At 42.8% G+C, this 21,849-nt stretch overlaps 1 protein-coding gene across 1 annotated transcript in view; it reads left to right on the top strand.

Annotated features, from left to right (window-relative positions):
• The window catches only part of KIF20B (kinesin family member 20B), a 101,824-nt gene extending 80,367 nt beyond the window's left edge, over positions 1-21,457 (top strand). Inside the window, exon 33 of the mRNA XM_036265281.1 lies at positions 21,356-21,457. Within this exon, the coding sequence (XP_036121174.1) occupies positions 21,356-21,438 (83 nt within the window). The 3' untranslated portion in view covers positions 21,439-21,457. The remainder of the gene's footprint in view (positions 1-21,355) is intronic.
• Positions 21,458-21,849: the final 392 nt, after the last annotated feature.

The following is a 21,849-nucleotide window of genomic DNA, read 5'->3' as shown; positions in this document are numbered from 1 at the left end:
CGGAAATGATTTTTTGTTTTGTTTTGTTTTTTGTTGTGTGCCCCTGGCGGGAACCGAGCCCAGGACTCGCAGGCCGACGCTCCAACTGCTGAGCCAAACCGGCCAGGGTAGCACGGAAATGTTTTTATTAGGCTAAAAATAAATACATCGTCAATCCTCATTCAGAGATTACATATTTACAAGTTTTCTTACTTGCTAAAATTTATTTAATGCCCCAATCAGTACTGTAGGCACTTTTGTAGTCATTCTCAGACATACAGTGTGGGAAAAATTTGAGTTGCCCAACATGCATGTTCTCAGTTAAGGCTGAACAGGGTGAACACTGCCTTTCTATTTCAGCTCTCAGACCGTAAACAAATGTCCATGTCCCTGAATATAGACTGAAATCACACTGCGACAAGATCTGCAAGGGCTTTAGAAACACCTTCGGCTTTCCACAGATTCATACTAACAGAGCATACATAAATTGAAAGTAGTAATCAAAATGCCCACTGGAATAAAAATTAACACTCTTCAGGGGAGGATACAATACAGATTCTCTACAACATATGTTTTATAGTGTGTTGATATTGAGTCAAGTAAGTACGTATGGAAAGAAATAGCAAAAGTCCCATGTTTTTTTGTTTTGTTTTGTTTTGTTTTTTTAAAGCAGTTAAGAAAAACTGATGTGCTGAATTTTGCAAAAACTTTTAAGTGGCTATTAAAGCATATTCAAAGATTTAAAAGAAATGTCATCTCAATGAGCAGGGAATTTCAGCAGAGAAATGGAAGGTATAAAGAAAATCAAGTGAATTGTTAACAACAGAGAAGTAAAATAACATGAAGAACTACTGGATAGATTTATCAGCAGATTAGAGATGTCAGAAGAAAGTGTCAGTAAACTTGAAAATGGATCAATTCAAATCCAATCTGAAGAAAAGGAGATTAAAGGAAGAAGAATAGAGCATCAGGGTCCCAAAGAACAGTATCCAGTGGGTTAGCACACATGTAATTGGAGATCCAGGAGGATAAAAGTGAAAATAGGGGCAGGAAAAATATATTTGAAGAAATAGTGGCCAAGCATTTTACAAATTTTATGAAGAAATGTTGAAGCTCTGTAAATCCTACAATAAACCCAAGAACACTATGAAGGTAGTCAAACTACTGAAAATCAACAATAAAGAGAACATTGGAAAGCAGAAAAAACAGCAAAGTTTTTTTTTTTTTTATGAATTTTTATTTATTTTTTTGTTACAGATATTTTACCTTTTTACCCCATTGGCACCCCCACCCCACCCCCCTCCACCCTGTCCCCGGCTTAGTTGTCCATGTCCATTGGTCATGCATACATGCATATAAGTTCTGTGGTTTATCTCTTCCCACCCCCTCACCCCCCATCCCCTCTTCTGAGGGATGTCAGTCTGTGCCCTACTTCCATGTGTCTGGGTCTACTGTATTCCTCAGACTGTTATGTTCATTATATTCCGTATATAAGTGAGATCATGTGGTGTTTGTCTTTTTCTGCTTGGCTTCTTTCACTTAGGATAATACTTTCCAGGTCCCTCCATGTCATCTCAAAGGATAGATCTTTCTTTCTTACCGCTGCATAGTACTCCATTGTGTATATGTACCACAGCTTTTTTATCCATTTGTCTACTGGTGGACACTTGGGCTGTTTCCAGATCTTAGCTATTGTAAATAGTGCTGCTATGAACATGGGGGTACATATATTCTTCCTGATTGGTGTTTCAGGCTTCTTAGGGTATATTCCCAGCAGTGGGATCACTGGGTCAAATGGAAGTTCAATTTTTAATTTTTTGAGGTAGCACCATATTGTTTTCCATAGCGGCTGTACCAGTCTGCATTCCCACCAGCAGTGTATTAGAGTTCCCTTTTCTCCACACCCTCGCCAACACTTGTTGTTTGATGATTTGTTGATGGCGGCCATTCTGACAGGTGTGAGGTGATACCTCATTGTTGTTTTAATTTGCATCTCTCTGATGATTAGTGATGTTGAGCATTTCTTCATATGTCTCTTGGCCATTTGTATGTCCTGTTTGGAGAGGTGTCTATTCATCTCCTCTGCCCATTTTTTAATTGGGTTCTTTGTCTTCCTTTTGTGGAGTTGTATGAGCACTCTATATATATTGGAAATTAACCCCTTATCTGATACATCATTGGCAATGATGTTCTCCCATACAGTGGGTTGCCTTTCCATTTTGATGATTGTTTCTTTTGCTGTGCAGAAGCTTTTTAGTTTGATGTAGTCCCATGTGTTCATTTTCTCCTTTATTTCTGTTGCCTTAGGCGATATATCAGTGAAAATTCTGCTCCTTATGATGTCCGAAATTTTGTTGCCTACATTTTCTTCTAGAATTTTTATGGATTCACGGGTCACATTTAAGTCTTTTATCCATTTTGAGTTTATTTTTGTGTATGGTGTAAGTTGATGGTCTAGTTTCATTTTTTTTTGCATGTAGCTGTCCAATTTTCCCAACACCATTTATTAAAGAGGCTGTCTTTACTCCACTGTATGCTCTTGCCACCTTTGTCAAATATTAATTGAGCGTATTGCCTTGGGTCCATTTCTGGATTTTCAGTTCTGTTCCACTGGTCTATATGCCTGTTCTTGTGCCAGTACCAGGCTGTTTTGGTTACAGTCGCTTTGTAGTATAACCTGATATCTGGTATTGTGATTCCACCTACTTTGTTCTTCTTTTTCAAGATTGCTGTGGCTATTCGGGGTCTTTTTTGGTTCCATATGAACTTTTGAAGTATTTGTTCTAGTTCTATGAAATATGTCGTTGGTATTTTGATGGGGATTGCATTGAATCTATAGATTGCTTTGGGTAGTATGGACATTTTAATTATGTTAATTCTTCCAATCCATGAACAGGGTATGTGCTTCCACTTTTTTATATCTTCCTCTATTTCTTTTTTCAATGACCTGTAGTTTTCTGCAAATAGGTCCTTTACTTCTTTGGTTAAGTTTATTCCTAGGTATCGTAATTTTTTTGGCGTGATGGTAAATGGGATTGTTTTTTCAGTTTCTCTTTCTGTGAGTTCATCATTGATGTACAAGAATGCCGTCGATTTCTTGACGTTAATTTTGTATCCTGCTACTTTGCCAAATTCATTTATTAAGTCTAATAGATTTTTGATGGAGTCTTTAGGGTTTTCTATGTACCATATCATGTCATCTGCAAATAATGACAGTTTCACTTCCTCCTTTCCAATTTGGATCCCTTTTATTTTTTCTTCATGTCTGATTGCTGTGGCTAAGACTTCCAGTACAATGTTAAATAAGAGTGGCGAAAGTGGACATCCCTGTCTTGTTCCTGTTCTTAATGGAAATGTTTTTAGTTTCTGTCCATTGAGTATGATGTTGGCTGTAGGTCTTTCATATATGGCCTTTATTATGTCGAGATATGATCCCTCTATTCCTACATTGCTGAGCGTTTTTATCAGAAATGGATGCTGGATTTTGTCGAATGCTTTTTCAGCATCTATTGATATGATCATGTGGTTTTTATTCTTCATTTTGAAAAACAGCAGAGTTTTGAAAATCTTGAGAACAACACATAGCATGCAAGGTGCTTACTGGGAGAAAATACTGCAATTACATAAATTAGACAAAAGATATATGTAAGAATATATAAGAAACAAAATTGTAGTAACACAACCAACCCCATAAAAGTCTGCTTAAGACTTGAATAAATACTTCACTAAAGAAGATACAGGCAGTTCATGGGAAGGCAAATTGAAGCCTCAAGTAGAGGCAAAGCTAGTGAATGTTTGGTTTCCCTGATCTACCTATCAAAATGTGCCTCACTTCCCAGCTGCCTGGCTTCCCGACTAATCTTGCTCTTGCTCCCATCACTGCTTAGGAGCAAGATGAAAGCACTGTAGCTATTTGAACTCTGTTTACAACCATCACTGCAGCTGTAATTGCTACACTTGCAATTGGTCAAAATGGGCATTTTCCCCTTCCCTTCCATATACTTTGTAAAGCATAAAGTCTGTCAATATATCTGCTTTGGTAAAATTCCAAACAGTGACCAGATTGGCTAATTAGATTCTTCAAAGCCCTTACCTGAACTCTCAGTGTTACAGAAACACACACACACACACACACACACCCACACCCACACACACACACACGTCTCTAGTTTCCCAAAATAATGGAACTCATTAATGAAATTTAGGCTTTGCTTAGACCTGTTTCATGGTCATATAGGCTAAACTTCCACAAGTGGGAGCCTTTATTTTAGGTTTTCTGAACCTAAGGCTTGAGCTAGCATGACCTAATCTAATTAATAGTATATACAAAAATTATTTTTAAGAGATTTTTTCAATATTTTTTCTTTATTGACTTTTAGAGAGGAAAGGAGATAGAAATATTGATTAGAGACAACATCGATTAGCCACCTCCTTCATACCTCCCACTGGGGACTGGGCCCACAACCTGGGCATGTGCCCTGACTGGGAATCAAACCGGCGCCCTCTTGGTGCATGGGTCAATGCTCAACCACTGAGCCACACTGGCCGGGCTTTTTTAAGTTTTTTATTTTTTAAAAAATTTTTAATCCTTACCCAAGGACACATTTGTGTGTGTGTGTGTGTGTGTGTGTGTGTGTGTGATTGATTTTAGAGAGAGAGGAAGGGAGAGGGAGAGAGAAACATCCACATGCCTCCTGTACACGCCCTGACTGGAGGTTGAACCCGAAACAGGTATGTGCACTGACCGGAAACCGAACCGGAGACCATTTGGTGCATGGGATGAAGCTCCAACCAACTAAGCTACACCAGCCAGGGCCCAAAATTATTTCTTTTCGGCCATTATTAGTAAAGGTTTGGTCTGTTTAGTCTTTTGGTTCTAAAACTCACTTTTTATTTTCTCCAGTTAATACCTTCCATGTGTATCAAAATCATAAATCCATGTACAATAGCAAACAGGCCTCAAGGTATGGACTCAGTATGGTTAGGTACTATGTATAATTTAAACTTACATACATAATTTTAGTGCATTTTGTACACCAGTTCAGCAATATGAGTGATGGTTGCTAGTCCTGAGAACTAGGGCAGATAGGCCAGTGGCCTAGCAGGGGTGTGCTTCAGGAACGCAATTTATACACTAACTCTTAGCCCCCGTGTTATCACTCCATGTATCATTTATTTTGGGACTCTCGTTATCCTTAGATGGTCATTTAAACGTATTTGGCAATGAATAACCATAAAACCATTTACATTAAAAGTCATCAAGATAAAATATGTACATGGATTGTTGGTCAAAGTAAAACCTAATTTTTGAAATTTTTAATAGAAAACAAATGAGACAAAATGTTTCTCAGATAATACATTATGTGGGAATTTTAAGACAAGATACATATCATTGACCCAATAGACCAGGGGACTGTTTATTAGATCCCAGTCCTGCCCTGTAGTTAGGTATTATATGGAGTTGCATTCGTGCTATAACAACAGAGTTGTTGCAAAGCCTAAGTATTTACCATCTGACCCAGTACAGGAAAGTTTGCCAGCCCTCGCAGTAGACAATCCAACACAGACATGCCAGCAGCACTGGTCTTTTCAATACAAAATTTGATACCAATAATATATGTATCACGATGAAAACGGAGCTGTTATCAGTAGGAATTAGTTTGAGAAGCTTTTTAAAAAAGGTAGTGACTCGTTTGAATTTGAATGTCTTCTAGAATATGTAAAAAATAATAAATGTATTTTCTATGCTACACATATAATAAGAGCTTTTATAATTGTATATGTGCTTTTGATATATTTTCCTTTCAAAATGATCAACTGTTTGACAAATGTATATTAAATAAATCTAATCAGTTGAAAAATTAAAGATAGCAAGTTGAGAAAGAAGCATACTTGGCAAAGTTTTTTTTTTGTTAATCCTTACCCAAGGATATTTTTCAATTTATCTTCAGATAGAGTGAGAGGGAGGGAGAGAGGGAGGGAGAGAGAGAGACAGACAGAGAGAGAGAGAAAGAGAAACATTGATGTGAGAGAGACACGTCAATTGGTTGCCTCCCGCATGACTGGGACCAGGGCCGGGGACTGAACTGCAACCAAGGTACGTGCCCTTGACTAGAATCGAACCCAAGACTGGTCTGCTGAGCCAAACCAGCCAGAGCTAGTTTTAAAACATTTTTTTTAAACCATCCTTTTATTTGCAAATAACTTCAAGATTACAGAAAATTAGCAAGAATAAGGATTTTACACAGAATGCTCATATAATCTTTACCCCAATTCCCTTATTCTCTATAGCTTTATTGAGGTTTAATAATCGCAAGATATTTAAAGTGTACAAAGTGATAATTTGATGTATGTATATATTGTGAAAGGATTCCCCACACTCCAAGTGAACACATCATCTCACATATTTATCCTGTTGTATGTGTGTGAGAAAATTTAAGTTCCTCCAGCAAATTTCAATTATACAATACGGTGTTATTCAGCAAAATAAGTTTAAAGTAGGGTCTGAGTGGGCACCTAAGATAATCTAGGGCTCTGTTCTTAGATGTGTGTGGACACCCATTGGAAAAATGAATAACCACAATAGGTTTTTGAGAGAATTAAATGAGAAAGTGTGTAACAAAATTGTCTATAAGCACATAATGTACCCAAGTCAGATTGAAACTACTTGACAGTTTTGCCCAGGGACTCAGCTGATTGTGTGTGTCCTCAGCACACTCTACTCATCATAGCGAGAGTCACACAAGAAGTAATTTAGATTTGGATTTAAATTTCTTGTATCCTTAGCAGCTCCTTGATGTCTTACCCTCTGGAAGTTGTAAAAGGACCTCTATCAGATTACTGAATTTACCCACTTAGTTCTTTTTCCTTTATGGCAGTCTTACTGGAGTAATGATGGTCCGGTACTTCTCACCAATTTGGAGCTTCCTCTAACTCAGTGGTTCTTAACCCTAATTGCACATTAAAATTACTTACGGATCTTTAAAAAAAAATACTGATGCCTGGTCCTACCCCAGACCTGACTGAATTAGTTTGGGGAGGAGCCTGGGTATTGGGATTGTTTACATGCACCCCTGGTGATTCTGAAGTGCAGCCAGGCGTGAGAACTGCGCTGATGTTGCAAAGATAAGACTGTCCACCAGATGGAGACAAAGCACTTCTCCCTGAAAAGGCTCCACACAAAGCCCATTCTCTGTACAGCTGCAGCAACTCCAATTTATGTAATGTACCAAGCAGGGCAAACATGTGGCAAGGTGGGTAAAATTAGCTTTGGTACTGTTGCTTGCCAACCAAAGAGAGTCTTTTTTTTTTTTAATTCTCACCCGAGGAGATGCTTAGAGAGAGGAAAGGAGAGAGAGAGAGAGAGAAACATTTATCAATTACCCTTTGTATACTCCCTCAAGAGGCATCAAACCTGCAGCCCAGGCAAATGCCCTGACCAGGAATTGAACCAGCAACCTTTTGGTACACAGGAAGATGCTCAACCAGCAGAGCCACTCAGGCCAGGCCACCAAAGATAGTCTTGCTGCCACTGGGAAAAATTCCAGGAAGTAACTTAAAAAATAATGTGGATAAAAATATGTCTTAGTCACCCAATTAACTGAACTAGCATCTAGAAATATTTTCAATCCTTTTCCTAGCTCACTTTGATAAAACAGACCATGTAAAAAAGGATGGTATTAATATTCATATACAGTGGAAGATTTTGACATAAGATTGCTCCAAGAATCGTGCAAATAGAAATCAACATCAGTATGAGTAAATTAGTTTAAGATATGCTCACAGGGAATATGCAGATGTAACAATGTAACTTACGTGTACTCCTAAATCTGCAGTACTTGATTGGCAGCTCCCACCTTTCATTGCTCCCATCCCTTGCCCAGCTCTCTCACAGACGCTGTGAAAGCCACAAGCCTGAGCTCTGTCCCCTTGTGGCTGGTCACAGAGATGCAGGTAAAAACCACTGGGGAGGCTTTCCTTCCAGAATAAAATGACAAAAAAAATTCTTTCCTTTCCCTCAAGCCCTCTTTTCCCATCTTCTTGGGGACACAAAACTTGGAGGTGGAGCAGCCATCCCTGTCCACGAGGTGACACGTGTGAAGACAGAGCCAGTATAACTAAGGATGGCCGAGGACAGGCAGGAGGAGCCCGTGTCCCAGTGGGTCCTCCTAGGACGGCCTATACCTTCAACTTGCTATGGGGTGGGGGGTGCGGCTTCCTGTGGTAGCCAGATACATTTACTCCTATTGATTCATCCCTAAAAAGTTGTTATATTGGCACATAGACATAAATATATTTATTTTATTGACCTTAGACCTTATCTTTTCTAGTTGTTTATTTTTTATTTTTAAACCTTTTCAGTTAAAGAAGCCCTATGGGCTTTAGACAAAACTAGTTTAGAAGCTCAACTCCCTTTTTTGGTCGTTATTTCTAAAAAGCATATATTAAGTGCCTCATTGTAAATACCATGCAATCTACCTAGCATTCCTGCCCTAACTACATTTTCCAAGCCAAAAGGCACAGTTTGACGTGTCACCTGGTTACTGGGTGACTATTTTCAACAGAGCGGTGCTAGAAAAGCCAGGCCGTCACCCTACCTGACCCAGCCGTGGTTTCTCCAGGGCACACACAGGTCAAAGCACACAGACCCTGCTAGGGCCCAGCACCCAGACAACAGGATGGAAACGATAAGCCAATGGCAGTAGACAACAGTATTTGTATCAACACCGGCCTAGCTTGAGCTAAGGGTAGATGACACACAAAGGTATCCGACTGGAGAATGATGGGAAAGAGCAAGGGTTGTACGTTTTGACGGGGCACAGTGGCAGTTTCGATTCGATGGCTGGATGTTCAGGGTAATTGCTGTTCTGCCATCCTGCCCAGCGAGGGAGGATTTCACAGAATCCAGGGGCTGTTCAAAGAACTCGGGAGAACTGGGTGGGTAAAAGGTGGGGAAAGAGAGGATCAGCATATGATGTCTCTTCGGGTCCTAAGGACCTCGGTGGGCCCTCCCTTGAGCACAGCACAGAAGTGTCTCCGGGAGCGTGTCCTAGGCCAGCTCCGTGGGCAGCCCAGGGCACGGTGACGGTGGGCTTCCAGCAGGCAGAGGGAGCAGGAAGTCAGTCCCGGGAGGGTTGAAGCCACCAGGGCGGCTCCTGAGGCCCTTCCCACGTCCCTGCTGTCAGTGCAAGCTGGGAACGCGAACATCGTCCTCTCCGCCCATCTCCCGGGCTTCAGACTCTCCAGCTGCCTCCTGGTTCTCTGCACCGGGATGTTTTCAGTCCTTTCAAACTCACCACGGCCCAAAAGGAGCTCGTTCAAGTGTCGTTTCTTCCTGCATATTCCTTTTCTCATTGTGAACTTTTGGGCAACTATTCAGCTTTATTATGGTCTGACAAAAACAAAAAAAACACAAACAGATAATCGAAGTGTACATTGTGATGATTTGATATTCATGTACATTATGAAAAGATTCCCCCCGACAGGTTGATTAAAACGTCTATCACCTCACATATTCACCTTCTGTGTGTATGTGAGAGAGCATTTCTTTACCTTCTGTTTTCGCAGCTATTTTTAAGACAGTGTTATCAACTAATGTCGCCACGTTGTACTTTCGATCCTCCGACCTTGGTTACCTTGTAACCTCAGGTGTGTACCCGTTCCCCGACTTCTCCCTCTCTCCCTCCTTTTCCCATGCCCAGCCTCTGGCAAACACTTTTCTATTCTCTCCTTCTGTCTAGGAGTTCAACCTTTTTTTTAGATTGCACATACATGTGATACCATGCGGGGTTTGGTATTTGTCTTCCTCTCTGACAGGATGTATGGATGCTGACTCTGCCGCTCACGGTGGGGTGCTGGGGAGACACATATGCAAACCCAGGCCCGCTCTCCCCATAGTGTTTTATTTTAACAAGCACACAAAGAATTACCTGTTTCAATCTGTGACCATGAAGGATGGAGACAGGGTGCTGGGAGTCAACAGGGGAACTTCACGTCTAAATTGGCAGATTATTACCCACGTAGAAAGGCAAATGTCACTTTTTGTTTTCCCTTTTGTACCATTGAAGGGAACGGAGGCTTTTCCAACTCCGAGGCAGCCTTTTGGCATATTGATTTTTATGCTGTTTATTAAGAAACAAGACTCAGAAACAAGCCTTTGACCCTCTCCCTTCCTACCTAAGACATTCAGATGGAAATGTCCACTCCAGGAAGGGAATCCTAAGATTCTCATTGAGCCTAATTTGAATTCAGTATGACAAGCAAGAGGGCTTTAGGCTGGGGTCTGTTAGTTGGATACCCTCTGTGTCCAGTTGTTTCTAGCAAGAATTTGCCTGCCATGTGTATTTCAACTGTCTGTAAATCGTTCATTCTCACTTCTGAAATCTAACACCCCATTCTCCACCTTTTCTCCTTTGTCCAATATGTCTTGTGTACCCAAATGTTGCTTCACTGTCTTTGGAATTTTCATGCTAATGCGAATTGCCCATGCACTTGTATTAAAATCCTATTTTCTCCTATTAATCTGTCCCTGTTAATTTGATTATTAGCCCAGCTAGAAAAACTTACGAGGTAGGAGAAAAAGTATTACATTTTTTTTTTAGCTCCCATACCATTTATGTACAACCAACCACCACATCTCGTCTATTTGACCTCCTAAATATTTCTCGTCTCCTCTTTCCCTTCCTTATCACCCTAGTCAAGACTATCTTCCTCCTCTAGGTGGACCACGTGGTACTGTTTGATGCCAGGATTTTTACCCTCCCCCTGCCCTTCACTCCATCCTGGATCCCTTTCCATACCCCCTCCAGACAGCTTTATCCGAATCCTGTATCTGACTGTGTTAATTCCTGCCTAAAGTTTTTCTGGTGGTTTTCCATTTTATGTTATAGAGCTAGATTTTTAACCTCATTGTCAATTTTTATTACCGAGTTTATGTTGTTACTGGTGAACGTGGGGTTCTTGGAGTACCACTGGAATAAGAATTTACAGAGGCCTCCATGGGAGCATGAGGTATTGTAGAGAATTTATTTCCATGGAATTTCGTCCCCGAGTTTCCAAGGTCCCGTTTCCCTCAGTCCCCCCAAGGAAGGAGTCCCATTTTGCCTTTGGCAGAGCTACGATCAGACCCAGTGTCCAGAGTTCCTGTTCCCCGCTGAGCAATCCAGTCCAGCATCAGGCTAGCTCAGTTTGTGTTCCCAGTCGCAGTCCACCAGTTCATTCATGTGGGGTTCCCAGAGCCGTGTGGCTATGGAGGAAACACGTGCAAATGCGAGGAAACAGGAGCCAAAGAGCCCCAGGAGCCAAGAGTCGAGAGCAACAAGAGGCCGAGCTCCTCTGTTTAGGGAATTGTGTTATTTCCAAGTTTTCATGCACTTGCAGTGGCCGTGTCCATTCTGGCCAGTGAACTCTGTTCCCACGTGTGACTGACAGGCCCCTTTCCTAGTCACCCCAACTTCATCATGCATGCCTCTATCTCTGCTTCGTTGGACCCCTTCCGTCGGTGACCTTCAGGGAGCGGGCCTGGGGAGTGCAGAGTTGCAGCTTCATGGTGAAGCTGCCCAATGACATGCCTATAATGTCCGGCCTTCCCTTTGCTCTTTGTCTGTTATTAATAACCAGCTAATTACAATAGCATCAGTACTAGTCATAGTCCCTTGAGCACACTATGGCATTTCATGCCGCTGAGCCTTGGATCATGCTCTCTTGTCGCTGTGGTTCCAACTTACCTTCTCGTCTTTGTCTAACTTCCAATTTGCTTCTGTCTCACATGTCCCTCCTGTGTGCATAGTGGTTCATGCTTATGCACACTCATTATAGCCCTCAGCATACTACATTCTACTTGTATATTTTACATTTGCCTCCCTTTCCACAATGTGGGCACATCAGAGAGGGGATCTTGCTATCTCTATGTCTAGCAGTATGCTTGGCAAATGAATTTGTACTGGAGCACATTACAAAATGGGGCTGGAAGTGAGAGATATGTGTTTACCTGGGGAGAAATGTAACTTGATGCCTAAGACAGAGAAGCAATTTGTGATTTATGGTTTGATTGTCCAACTGGCCCCAAAAGTCAGCAGCGCAGATGTTATAGCTCCATTACACAGACATGTATTCTCCTCAACTCCAAATGGGCACATCCACTTGAGCCACTATATTGTGAACAGGTGCAAGACATTGTCTTTAAGGGAATGCCAACTAGTTATGCCTTCCACTCATTTTACCCCAGTGAGTGGCCAGAATTGTTGTAATAGATGCTTGACCCTAACTCTGTCTACAATAGCACACTGGAGAGAATAGTTTATGGGTTTATCATTCAAACTAGGAGTTAAAGAATAGTTTCTTGACAGTGAGAGAAAGCAGAGTTTGCTACTCCAAAATAATGCCTTTTGGGCTATTGATTATTTTAAGTTGGTTATTTTTAAGAAACAAAGGACTCAGAAGAAACCTTCAACCTTCCCCCTAAACTTCTCCTTAGCTTGAGATAGCATATAAGCCTTAACTGCCAATCTGTCCTGGGGTCTCATATTCTTACAGAATCCCCATGTGCACATACGTAACAATTTCGTCATTTTTCTCCTATGAATCTGCCTTATGTTAACCTGATTCTTAGCTAAGCCAGAAGTCAGAAGGGCAGAGGACATTTCATGCCCCCCCCCGCCCAATAGCAATGCACTGAAAACCTGGTACCTGAAGGGAATTACAGTTTTGCTGCCCTGAGGCAGCAAAATATTTATTTAAAAATATTCATTTTAAGCTGTTTATTAAGAAACAAGATTTAGAAAAAAACCTTTGACCTTCCCCCATTTCCTACACAAGAAATTCAGACAGAAACTCTGCTTCAGGAAGAAAATCTTAGGATGCCCCATTGAGCCTAACTTGCATTAAATAAATAGGAGGGCTTCAGGCAGGGGTCTGTTAGCTAGATACCCCTGTGTCCCATTGTTTCTGGGTGGCCCAGCCAGAAGTTGCCCAACATGTGTTCCCCTCTCCCTCAACTACTTGTAAATGTGTCATTCTTACTTCTAAAATCTAAGCCCCTGTTGCCTTGAAGGCATGTATTCCCAATATTGCCTCACTGTCTTTGGGGAAAAAATCATGCTTATGTGACTTCCCCATGTGCATGTATTAAAATTTTTATTTCCTACTGTAAATCTGTCTGTGAAGTGGTTATTAGCCCAGCCAGAAGCACATCAGCGGTGTGTGTGTGTGTGTGTGTGGGGGGGAGTAGTTGAATAGATGCTGCCCATCTGACAATCCAGGTGCTGCTCGGGGGAAGGGAGAGAGCCTGGGAGCTTCCACTGCTGAATTCTGGGTTTTCAAGCGTATCGTCCTCCCCTGCTTTATGTTAGTTAAACTGAACAGGAGGAAAGAGCAGCGACCCCGTGGGGAGGAGCAGAGCATGGCAGGTGGAGGGGAAGCTGTGGCTCAGGGAGAGCGATCCATGTCTGCGGGTGAATCTCTGCTCCACACCTCGCTGTGCAGCCCGGACGAGGCTACCTACATTCTCTGTGCCTTGAGTTCCACATTTGTCAAAGTCAGTTGCAAATGCCTTCCTCCTAGGGTTGATTTGAGGATGAAGACAGAGTGGGCTTTTAAAATAGCTGTGGCAGGTCCTAACGCACAGATGATTCACAGTGAATATTGGCTCATTTCTTCCTCCAGCAGCAGAAAGAAAGACGTTCTCACTAGGCAATCTTGTAAGCCTGGGGTGGCAGGGACTGGACACAAATGGAGGGGAAGGGATTTCACCCAACCCTCTTTCCAGTTCTTGCTTTAATGCAGGTTACAAGGGAGGAGCAGTTCTCTTCTGAATCTGCTACAACCCTTTAAGCCACAGGACTGAACGCACATTACTCCTGAGCATCTGGAGCCAGAGAGAGAGAGAGACAACACTTACAAACATGGACACTGGTTTGCTAACTACTCTCCCCCTGTAAATAGCATTAGGAACATGTAAAAATAGCCTTTTCAAGTGTCTGCAGGCAGTGTCTGCAAGCCAAGATGCAGGCAGCTAAAACTGACAAGAGAATTTCAAATTCCAGGGAATCACCTTGTTCTGAGTCCTGTTTCCATGGATCTAGGTGGAAGTTTGATGGAAAATAAAAGCCTTAGAAATGATTGGACTGAAGAAACCATCCCTAAGAATCATTCACTTGTTTTTTGGTGGTTGTTTTTTGGCTCTGGCCTGATATTCCAGAATTTCAAATGCCCGGATGTTGATTGGAAGCCAAGCTTATTGTTCCCAGGACCAACCAACGCATCTTGGTCTACCTGGGCTTTCCCCGGATATATCTGACCTAAGTTCTGCCACCCTCAAGTTGCTTTTTGGGATGTTGATTTTAAGCAGCTTATTAACAAACAGAAGACTCAGAAAGAACCCTTGACCCTTCCCACTTTCCTGCCCAAGAGACTCAGACAGGAAAAAATCTGTTTCCAGAAGGAGATATTAGGAAGTTACCTTAGTCTAACTTGAACTAAGTATGGAAAATAGCAGGGCGTTAGGCAGGGATCTGGTAGCTAAATATCCCTGTGTCCCATGGTTTCTGAGTCACCTGGCAAGGGTTGTCTTGCCCTATGTCTTCCTCAACCACCTGTCTTTTTCTCAACCACCTGTTAATCACCCATTCTCACTTCTGAAATCTCATACCCCACTCCCCTCCTTTCTCCTTTGTCCAAACATCTCATACACCCAATGTTGCCTCACTGTCTTAGGAATGATGGCCGTGTGAATTCCCTGTGCACATGTATCAAACTTTAATTTTCTCCTGTTAATTTGTTTCCATTAGTTTGACAGTTAGCCTAGCCAGAAGAACTTAGAACGTTGCAGGACAATTATTAATATTTTTTTAGCTCCAGATATCACTAAAAATCTGAGTTCCCATCAACCTCTTTATTCTGAACCAGCCAGGACAGTTAGTCACCCTACTGGAAAGGACCAAGGTAAATCATTGAGAAAGCGACCACCTTGGTGAACTCTGGAGCTGTAGGCTGGGGTCAGGGTAAGGGAAGTCCAGGTGGGGGATTGGTTCCCAGAGTCACAAAATAGAACTCTTTAGTTACTGGGGAGACCCAGAAGTTAGAGAGGTCACTGAGGCCACTCTGGATAACCAATAAGCAAACTGTTCATGAGGCACGATAGAAAGAAGTTAGAGAACCTCCTGACAAGTGGATGAGGGGGTAGGAGTGGACTTAACAGGCCGATAGCACCCACCTCCACCCATGATCACAGGGAAAACAGTTTACGGCAGGAAGCTCCGGCAGTATTTGCAGGAGCCAACAATAAGAGCTGGCCAAAACCAGGTCAAGCCAAGATGCAGGAAAAATTGACGAGAGAATGACAGCAAAATTCATTACACCATTATTATAATGAAAACTGACACCACACGTAGACGGGGGACCCAAGGGAATGAACCCCATGACACTATGGAATGGACCATATTAGCAGAGTCAGACTTTGGCACCACAAAGTTCAGGAATAACCCATCCTTGGAAACATAAAATTCTAAGAACTGACTGACCGCGCACGCCACTCACTCGCGAGTTCATCTGTGTCCGCTTGGCATGTACTTTTGCTTCTTTGACAGTGGGGCATCCTATCCACTTTGTCTCTACCTGAATTAAACTTGCTTTTCCTCTCTCTCAGACTTGCCTTCAATTCTTTCCTGCACGAGTCAAGGGCCTGGAGGGCCTGGACTGTGCTGGGGCAGGGCCAGCCTTCGCCGGCATCAATTGGGTCTGGTGACGTTCAAATGTCACAAAAACTCACGAACAAAGAAAATTCACTCCTCACCCTAAATTGAAATGTGGGCTAGCCCCAGACAACGTCCTTTGTTGAGAGTGGAGGGCAGAGAAAATAAACTAACTTTTCAGGGAACTTGTCTGCAGAACAGGACTCATCAAAATCGCATGGAGTGTTTATCAAACTGTTTCCTGGACCTCACTTCAAATTTACCAAACATCATTAGTAGGGGTAAAAACTGGGACTTTGTCCTTTTAATAAGCACCTTGGGGAATTCTAAGTGAAGTGAAGTTTGGGGGTCATTTGCTGTGGGCAGTGATGTTCTAACATTTTGAGCACTCACTTTAGTAGTGAAAAACATTTTAAAACATGGATCTCCAATTTTGCATTTATTTATAAAAGTTCTCACACTCTATCTCTCTATCACTTCTACTCATCTTTTAAATTTTTCCTCTTGAGAAATGGCCTAATTGGCTTGGTTTACATTCTTAATGTACCTTGGATCTGCTGGACTTGAGTTTCATACGGTCAAAGGACTATGTCCATTTCATTCACCTTTTTACTCACAGTAGCACAGTGCTTGGCCCATACTAGGTGTTCACCAAAATACTGGGTTGAGTTGAATCTGGTTTGAGATGAGAGAGATAGCTTGTCTGTGGAACAGTGCTGGTTAATGCTAACATTGGATGTCCAAACTGCTTCATGTTTCTATGGAAACATAACCAGTAGTTCATGTAGGCACCTCTACCTGTCAGTGCCAGGTACCCAGAGAGTTTAAAATCCCATTTCCTGGTCTCCAGCTGGTTTTCCCTTGAAGTGGCAGAACTTCTGCAGCAGGAGAAAGGACCCTCCATTGAAAGAGCAGCAGGAGACATCAGTACGAGGCTTTCAATCCAGACAAGTAAGGAGGAAGGGAGTGGAACAGTTTCGTTCCACAAATAATACCTCCCTTGGGGTGGCATGACTCAGGGGGAAGCCTCCTTGGACAAGCAGGTCAGAGAACAAACCCATTTCCCTCTCTGGGTGGGCCTTATTGTTGAGTTCCAGTGATTGCTAACATCAATTATGCCATCACCACTTAATAATGCCTTTGAAAATGGGGATTGCTGGCTTCGGAAAAACCTCGTCACTTTCTTTATCTACTGTTGATGGGAAAGATCAACACCAAAACGGAGCCTGAGAGACAAGGGGCACCTCCACGGTTATGTAACTGCCTCCAGGCATGGGGTGCACATTCTAGATAAATTGTAAAATTGTGGAATGTTGTAGCTGGGGAGATCGTCTGACCTTCAGTCTGCATCATCACTGTGAAATGACTCAAACCAACTTGTTCATGTACAACATTTAGGTTCTTTTGGGCAAATGAAAGTAGTTCTGAATGATTAGAAGCTGCTAAGGGTTCTATGTGCCTGCTCTACTCCCAGCTTTTTACTAGGTTATGATGAAAGCAAGTTTTAAACCAAATCCTGCCACAGATACATTTGATAGCCAGCAGGACACCCTGTGATCAGCTCTGGTCTTTGAGGTCTTCTGGCCATAAAAAAATTTATTTATGACTCTTGTTAAGACAGTAAGACGGGCTTCAGTCAGGACTCTCACAGTCAGTATAGGACGTAGTACAATGGGGCTTTTCTGTAGAGGGGAGAGATTGGGCTTACCTCCTGATACCAGGAAACATTGGAATTTGTAGCCAAGAAGGAGTGTGTAGGGAGGGGGTTGGACAACTATTAAGAGGAAACATCAAGCGTAAGGGAGGGGGAGGGGATTCTGGCTAAATTGACCTACTGTGATTCTTGCTGAAGGCAGGCCAGGATGCCCAGACATCACCCCAGGGATGGTGGAGGATGAAGAACCTGATTAGACAGTGAGATGTGGAGGATGAGGGATTCTGGCTAAACTGATTTAGCAGAATTCTTGCTAAAATTGGGCTCGTGAGGATGTACCCAAGGATGAGGCATTGTGGAAAAGAACTCAGCGGAGCCTGGTTAGAATTTGGTCAAGGAGAGAATCTTTGTCACCATACCTCGGTGAGAGGAAAGTGTGCATTCTTCTGGAAGGTAGATCCGGCTAACTTTATAGTTGAATGTCAACAGCCAGAACCCCATAGGTCAATTTAGCCGAGTCAGTAGCTGTTCTGTCTAGACTCCGTGGCTGTTCTGTCCAGAATCAAGCCTGGGATATGTTTCCAAGGATACAGACTACCGCACTTGCTGGATGTATTTACCTATTTGTGTAAGAGCAGGAAGAGCCTTTAAACCAAGCTAGCCAAGCCATGTATGTTGAAGAGCATCATACTAGGGAAAAACCGTAGCTCAGTACAGATCGTGGAGACAGCTGCAGGAGCCACCGCGGAGGGGTGGCTTTCTGTCCTAGTCTTCCAAACACTAACTACAACCTGTGCCACACCAGGAGTGTAACTGGAACACCAGGCAATCACTGACAAATATGTAATGTAAATGACAGACGTGCTGGAGAGCGGTGCTCAGGATAAAAATAAAGTCTGTAACTCTAACCTGAATAATACAAGGCAATCTTGGGTTTCTTTCTTGTGTAGTGTACAGGGACTGCGTAGGGACGATTTTAAGGGAACCCACATCAATAACAAAGGAGTGATTTAAAAAACTTTACTCAGACTAATGAGGTGGCAAAGAACATTCCAAATGTACAGAACAGCAAAACTTAAGCATTTGTTCCAGTCATTACCCCTCATTCCTCATGGACAGAAAGCTCGAAGAAACTCTCATTGTCTCTCAACTCCCAACTCTAAATGTTCTTCCAAACCCAGACCTCTCTCTCTCATTTCTCTGATTCTTTTCTTTTCTCTCATAATTATTTTTTTCCTTCCTTGTGGAAATCTAGGCTTTCCAGCTGACCCTTCAGCATTCTTGACCTGCATAACAAGGCACAGAAATGAGAGGTGTGTGTGTGTGTATGGGGGGGGGGGGTTAAGGGAGAATGCAGGCCAATTTCAGAATTGTTGGAGGGAAAGGGAGTGTGAACCTTCATTCCCTCCTTGTGTAACTTACTCAAACCCCAGGTTCATGGGTGAGTATGATATCTCTAGCAATGGATTATTTATTTCGGATCTCTTATTTATTTTAATCACTCTCATCTTATTATACATGATACCACTACAATTAAAAATACCTTTATGACCCGGCTGGTGTGGCTCACTGGTTGAGTGTCAACCCAGGCACCAAGAAGTCACCGGTTCAATTCCCGGTCAGGGCACATGCCCAGGTTGTGGGCCCAATCCCCAGTGGGGAGCATGCAGGAGGCAGCCAATCAATGTTCTCTCTCATCGATGTTTCTCTCTCTCTCCCTCTCACTTCCTCTCTCTCTCAAATCAATAAAGAAGAAAAAAAAGTTTATATTTTAGATTTACTGTAGCAATAACATATATGCCAATGAAATGATTACAAATTTCCACCCCTAATGGAATTACTATTTTTCTTGTGCTTAGAAACGATAGCAATACAATTTAGTCTCAGCTCTATCACTGCAATGTTTAAACACATAGAAATTGATAAATAGAGCAACAGGGGGCCTATATCAATATCCTCCCCTGGAGAAGTTGGCTGTGGGCCCTCCCATGACGGAAGTCAGGTTAAGTGACCTGCTAATAAGTGGGACCTAAGTAAGGAAAGACAGAGAATCCTCATTCTACTTCTCTGCTCTGATAAAGATAATATCCAGGGAAAGACGTAGGTTTTCCTAAGACCAAACCAGCCAGTTAGTGGCAGAACCAGAACCAGAACCTGTGCTCTTTCCTGCCATCTCTCTGCCAGATTTTGGCTGTCAGAAAATGGTTTGATTTGACCAGGACAAAAAATGTAGAAATGGAAATGAATTTTTACGCATACACAGAATTGAGCTTTGGGTCCCTGGAGACAAAGGAAGAATGCACTCTCGTGTGGCATAGTGAAGTCTGCCACCCCTTCTCTGCTGTGTCTGCTCATGAGAAAGGAACCCAAGCACAAGGCTGTTGCTCTTAGCTAGGTGGCAAAGTAGCAGCTGGGAGTTTGCTACGATTGAAACTTCCCTTGGCCTGCTGAGAACAGGCCGGGCAATGCCCAGAGCCTCACACAGTGGATGTCTTTTTAAAAGAGAAGATGTTGTTACAGAAAAATTACACTGGACAGTTAAACAGGCAAGGGAGACTCCATTCAGGAGGGATCAAAACTATTGCAATATGAGAGAGAGAGGGAACTCAACTCCACTGAAATCAAAGTAAGGGGGACTTGCAACGTTGAGGTAAGTCCTGGAAAAGTGGAAAAGTACTGGAGGACCTTGGGCAGTGTGATGAGGCCTCTGTGTTTTGCTTACTGTCTCTGACCAAAGTGCGGCTCCTTCTCGCCCTCAGAGCGTGGGAAGTAGGGGCCCTATATTTCTTGATGATTACATTTCAAAGGGCTGACTTCCAGGTCCTAGAGAAAGAGTTCTGGCTTGTAGAATTTGTACATCTCAAAGAACAGAGAAAGAATGTACAATTGCAAATGTCCCAGAGTACGTGCTCTGAGACAAGGGAGGTTGGTCAGGGGCCTCGTCAGAAAGTAAAGAATCTAGAGGTTAGTCAAGTTGAAGGGCAGGTGAAGGCCCTCTTTGTCAGGGGCTTGTGTGGACAAACAAGGGGCCACATACTAAACCTGCCAAGCTCGGGGGAGGCCTGCATGGTGGTCTTACAAACTCAGACACTGAACGTAACCACACAGCTGGCCTGCAACTAACACTTCCTAACTAAAAGCAAGTCATGGTGGGAAGTCATGTCCTAGGATGGTATCTTCCTTGACAAAAGTCAGTCTTTACTTTAACTGAGCTTGTCTTTTGTCTTTTTGCATCTAGGATAACATACCTTTGGCATGTCAGAGTAATCCCCTTTGTCCAGATCCCTCGGGCACAACCTCCCACCAGTGCAGGAAACCACAGAACCCCACTGTTACCCTGTTCTGTGCACACCATCTCCATGTGCTGTAAATGTCCATTGTTGTTATTATTTTTTCTTTATTGATTTTAGAGAAGAGGAAGGGAGATGGAGAGAGAGACAGAAACATCGATGAGAGAGAACATGGATTGGCTGCCTCCTGCATACCCTGCCCCCCTCCGGGGATCGGGCCCACAACCTGGGCATGTGCCCTGACTGGGAATCAAACTGGTGACCTCTTGATGCATGGGGTCAATGCTCAACCACTGAGCCACACCAGCTGGGCTTTATAAACAGGTGATTTTATTAGGATTGGAAAGACAACAACTCCGAGTTGAAAACGGCTCGTTGTTAACTGTCCTGTTCCCCTCAGTGTACATGAAGTATTTGTTTATCCAGTTTACTTTTTATCCGATCTCAGAGATTTCCCAGCTTTGCTTACCCCCACCTCCCTAATCTATCCCCAATAGATTTCACCTAACCTTCCTTACGCCTCTTACTTTGATGGTAATATATAAGATAAACCGCAAAACCGCCATTCTCAGGAGCATTTTCTCAATTCGTTTAGGTTTTGCTTCCCAGCAGTTGTTATCAGTTTGGCTCAAATAAACTCACCAATTTTCTCTGTAGGTTTGGATGTTTCTTACGTCGACACCTGGAAGCAGGTAGGTGGGTTCTACTGGGAAGAGTCTCACTTCAAAAATTCCTCACCATAGGCCAACCGGTAACACCTGAAGTCCCACTAAAGCCGTTCATTCTTCTGAAGTATCTTTACGTTCCCAGTGCAGTCCACTTATAAAATGACCCAAGGAAAGGTGGAGAAAGATCCCACAGAAGCAGCCACCTCAGAGAGATGGAAGAGGAAATGGTTGAAGGGGTAAGGAGAAATGGTTTTAAAACATTTTTGAAGTTATGATCTTCTACAAACTTACCTTACACTTAGAAAAATCTAGACTATTCCATTTTTGCACATCTGCCTGCATATCCGGGTTAGCTCTTCCTCTCCTAGATGCAACTTCCTAGTACTGCCTGGCAGTGCAGTCAGTGGCTGCTCCAAAGCTGTTCTGAAGTGTCCTGGGTCTGTTAGGCAGGAGGTTCAGGGGTCTGGGCCACTTGTTGGGTCCAAGGAGCCCATGGCTTGGCTCTTCTGAGACTGTGGAGGCTGTGAGGGATCCTCTGCAAGGCAGCTGTACTGCTCATTCCAGAGGCC

The sequence above is a fragment of the Molossus molossus genome, unplaced genomic scaffold (genome assembly GCF_014108415.1).
Source record: "Molossus molossus isolate mMolMol1 unplaced genomic scaffold, mMolMol1.p scaffold_m16_p_17, whole genome shotgun sequence".
Taxonomy (NCBI): domain Eukaryota; kingdom Metazoa; phylum Chordata; class Mammalia; order Chiroptera; family Molossidae; genus Molossus; species Molossus molossus.
The sequence above is the reverse complement of the archived record's forward strand: the minus strand, read 5'-3'. Positions and strand labels throughout refer to the sequence as shown.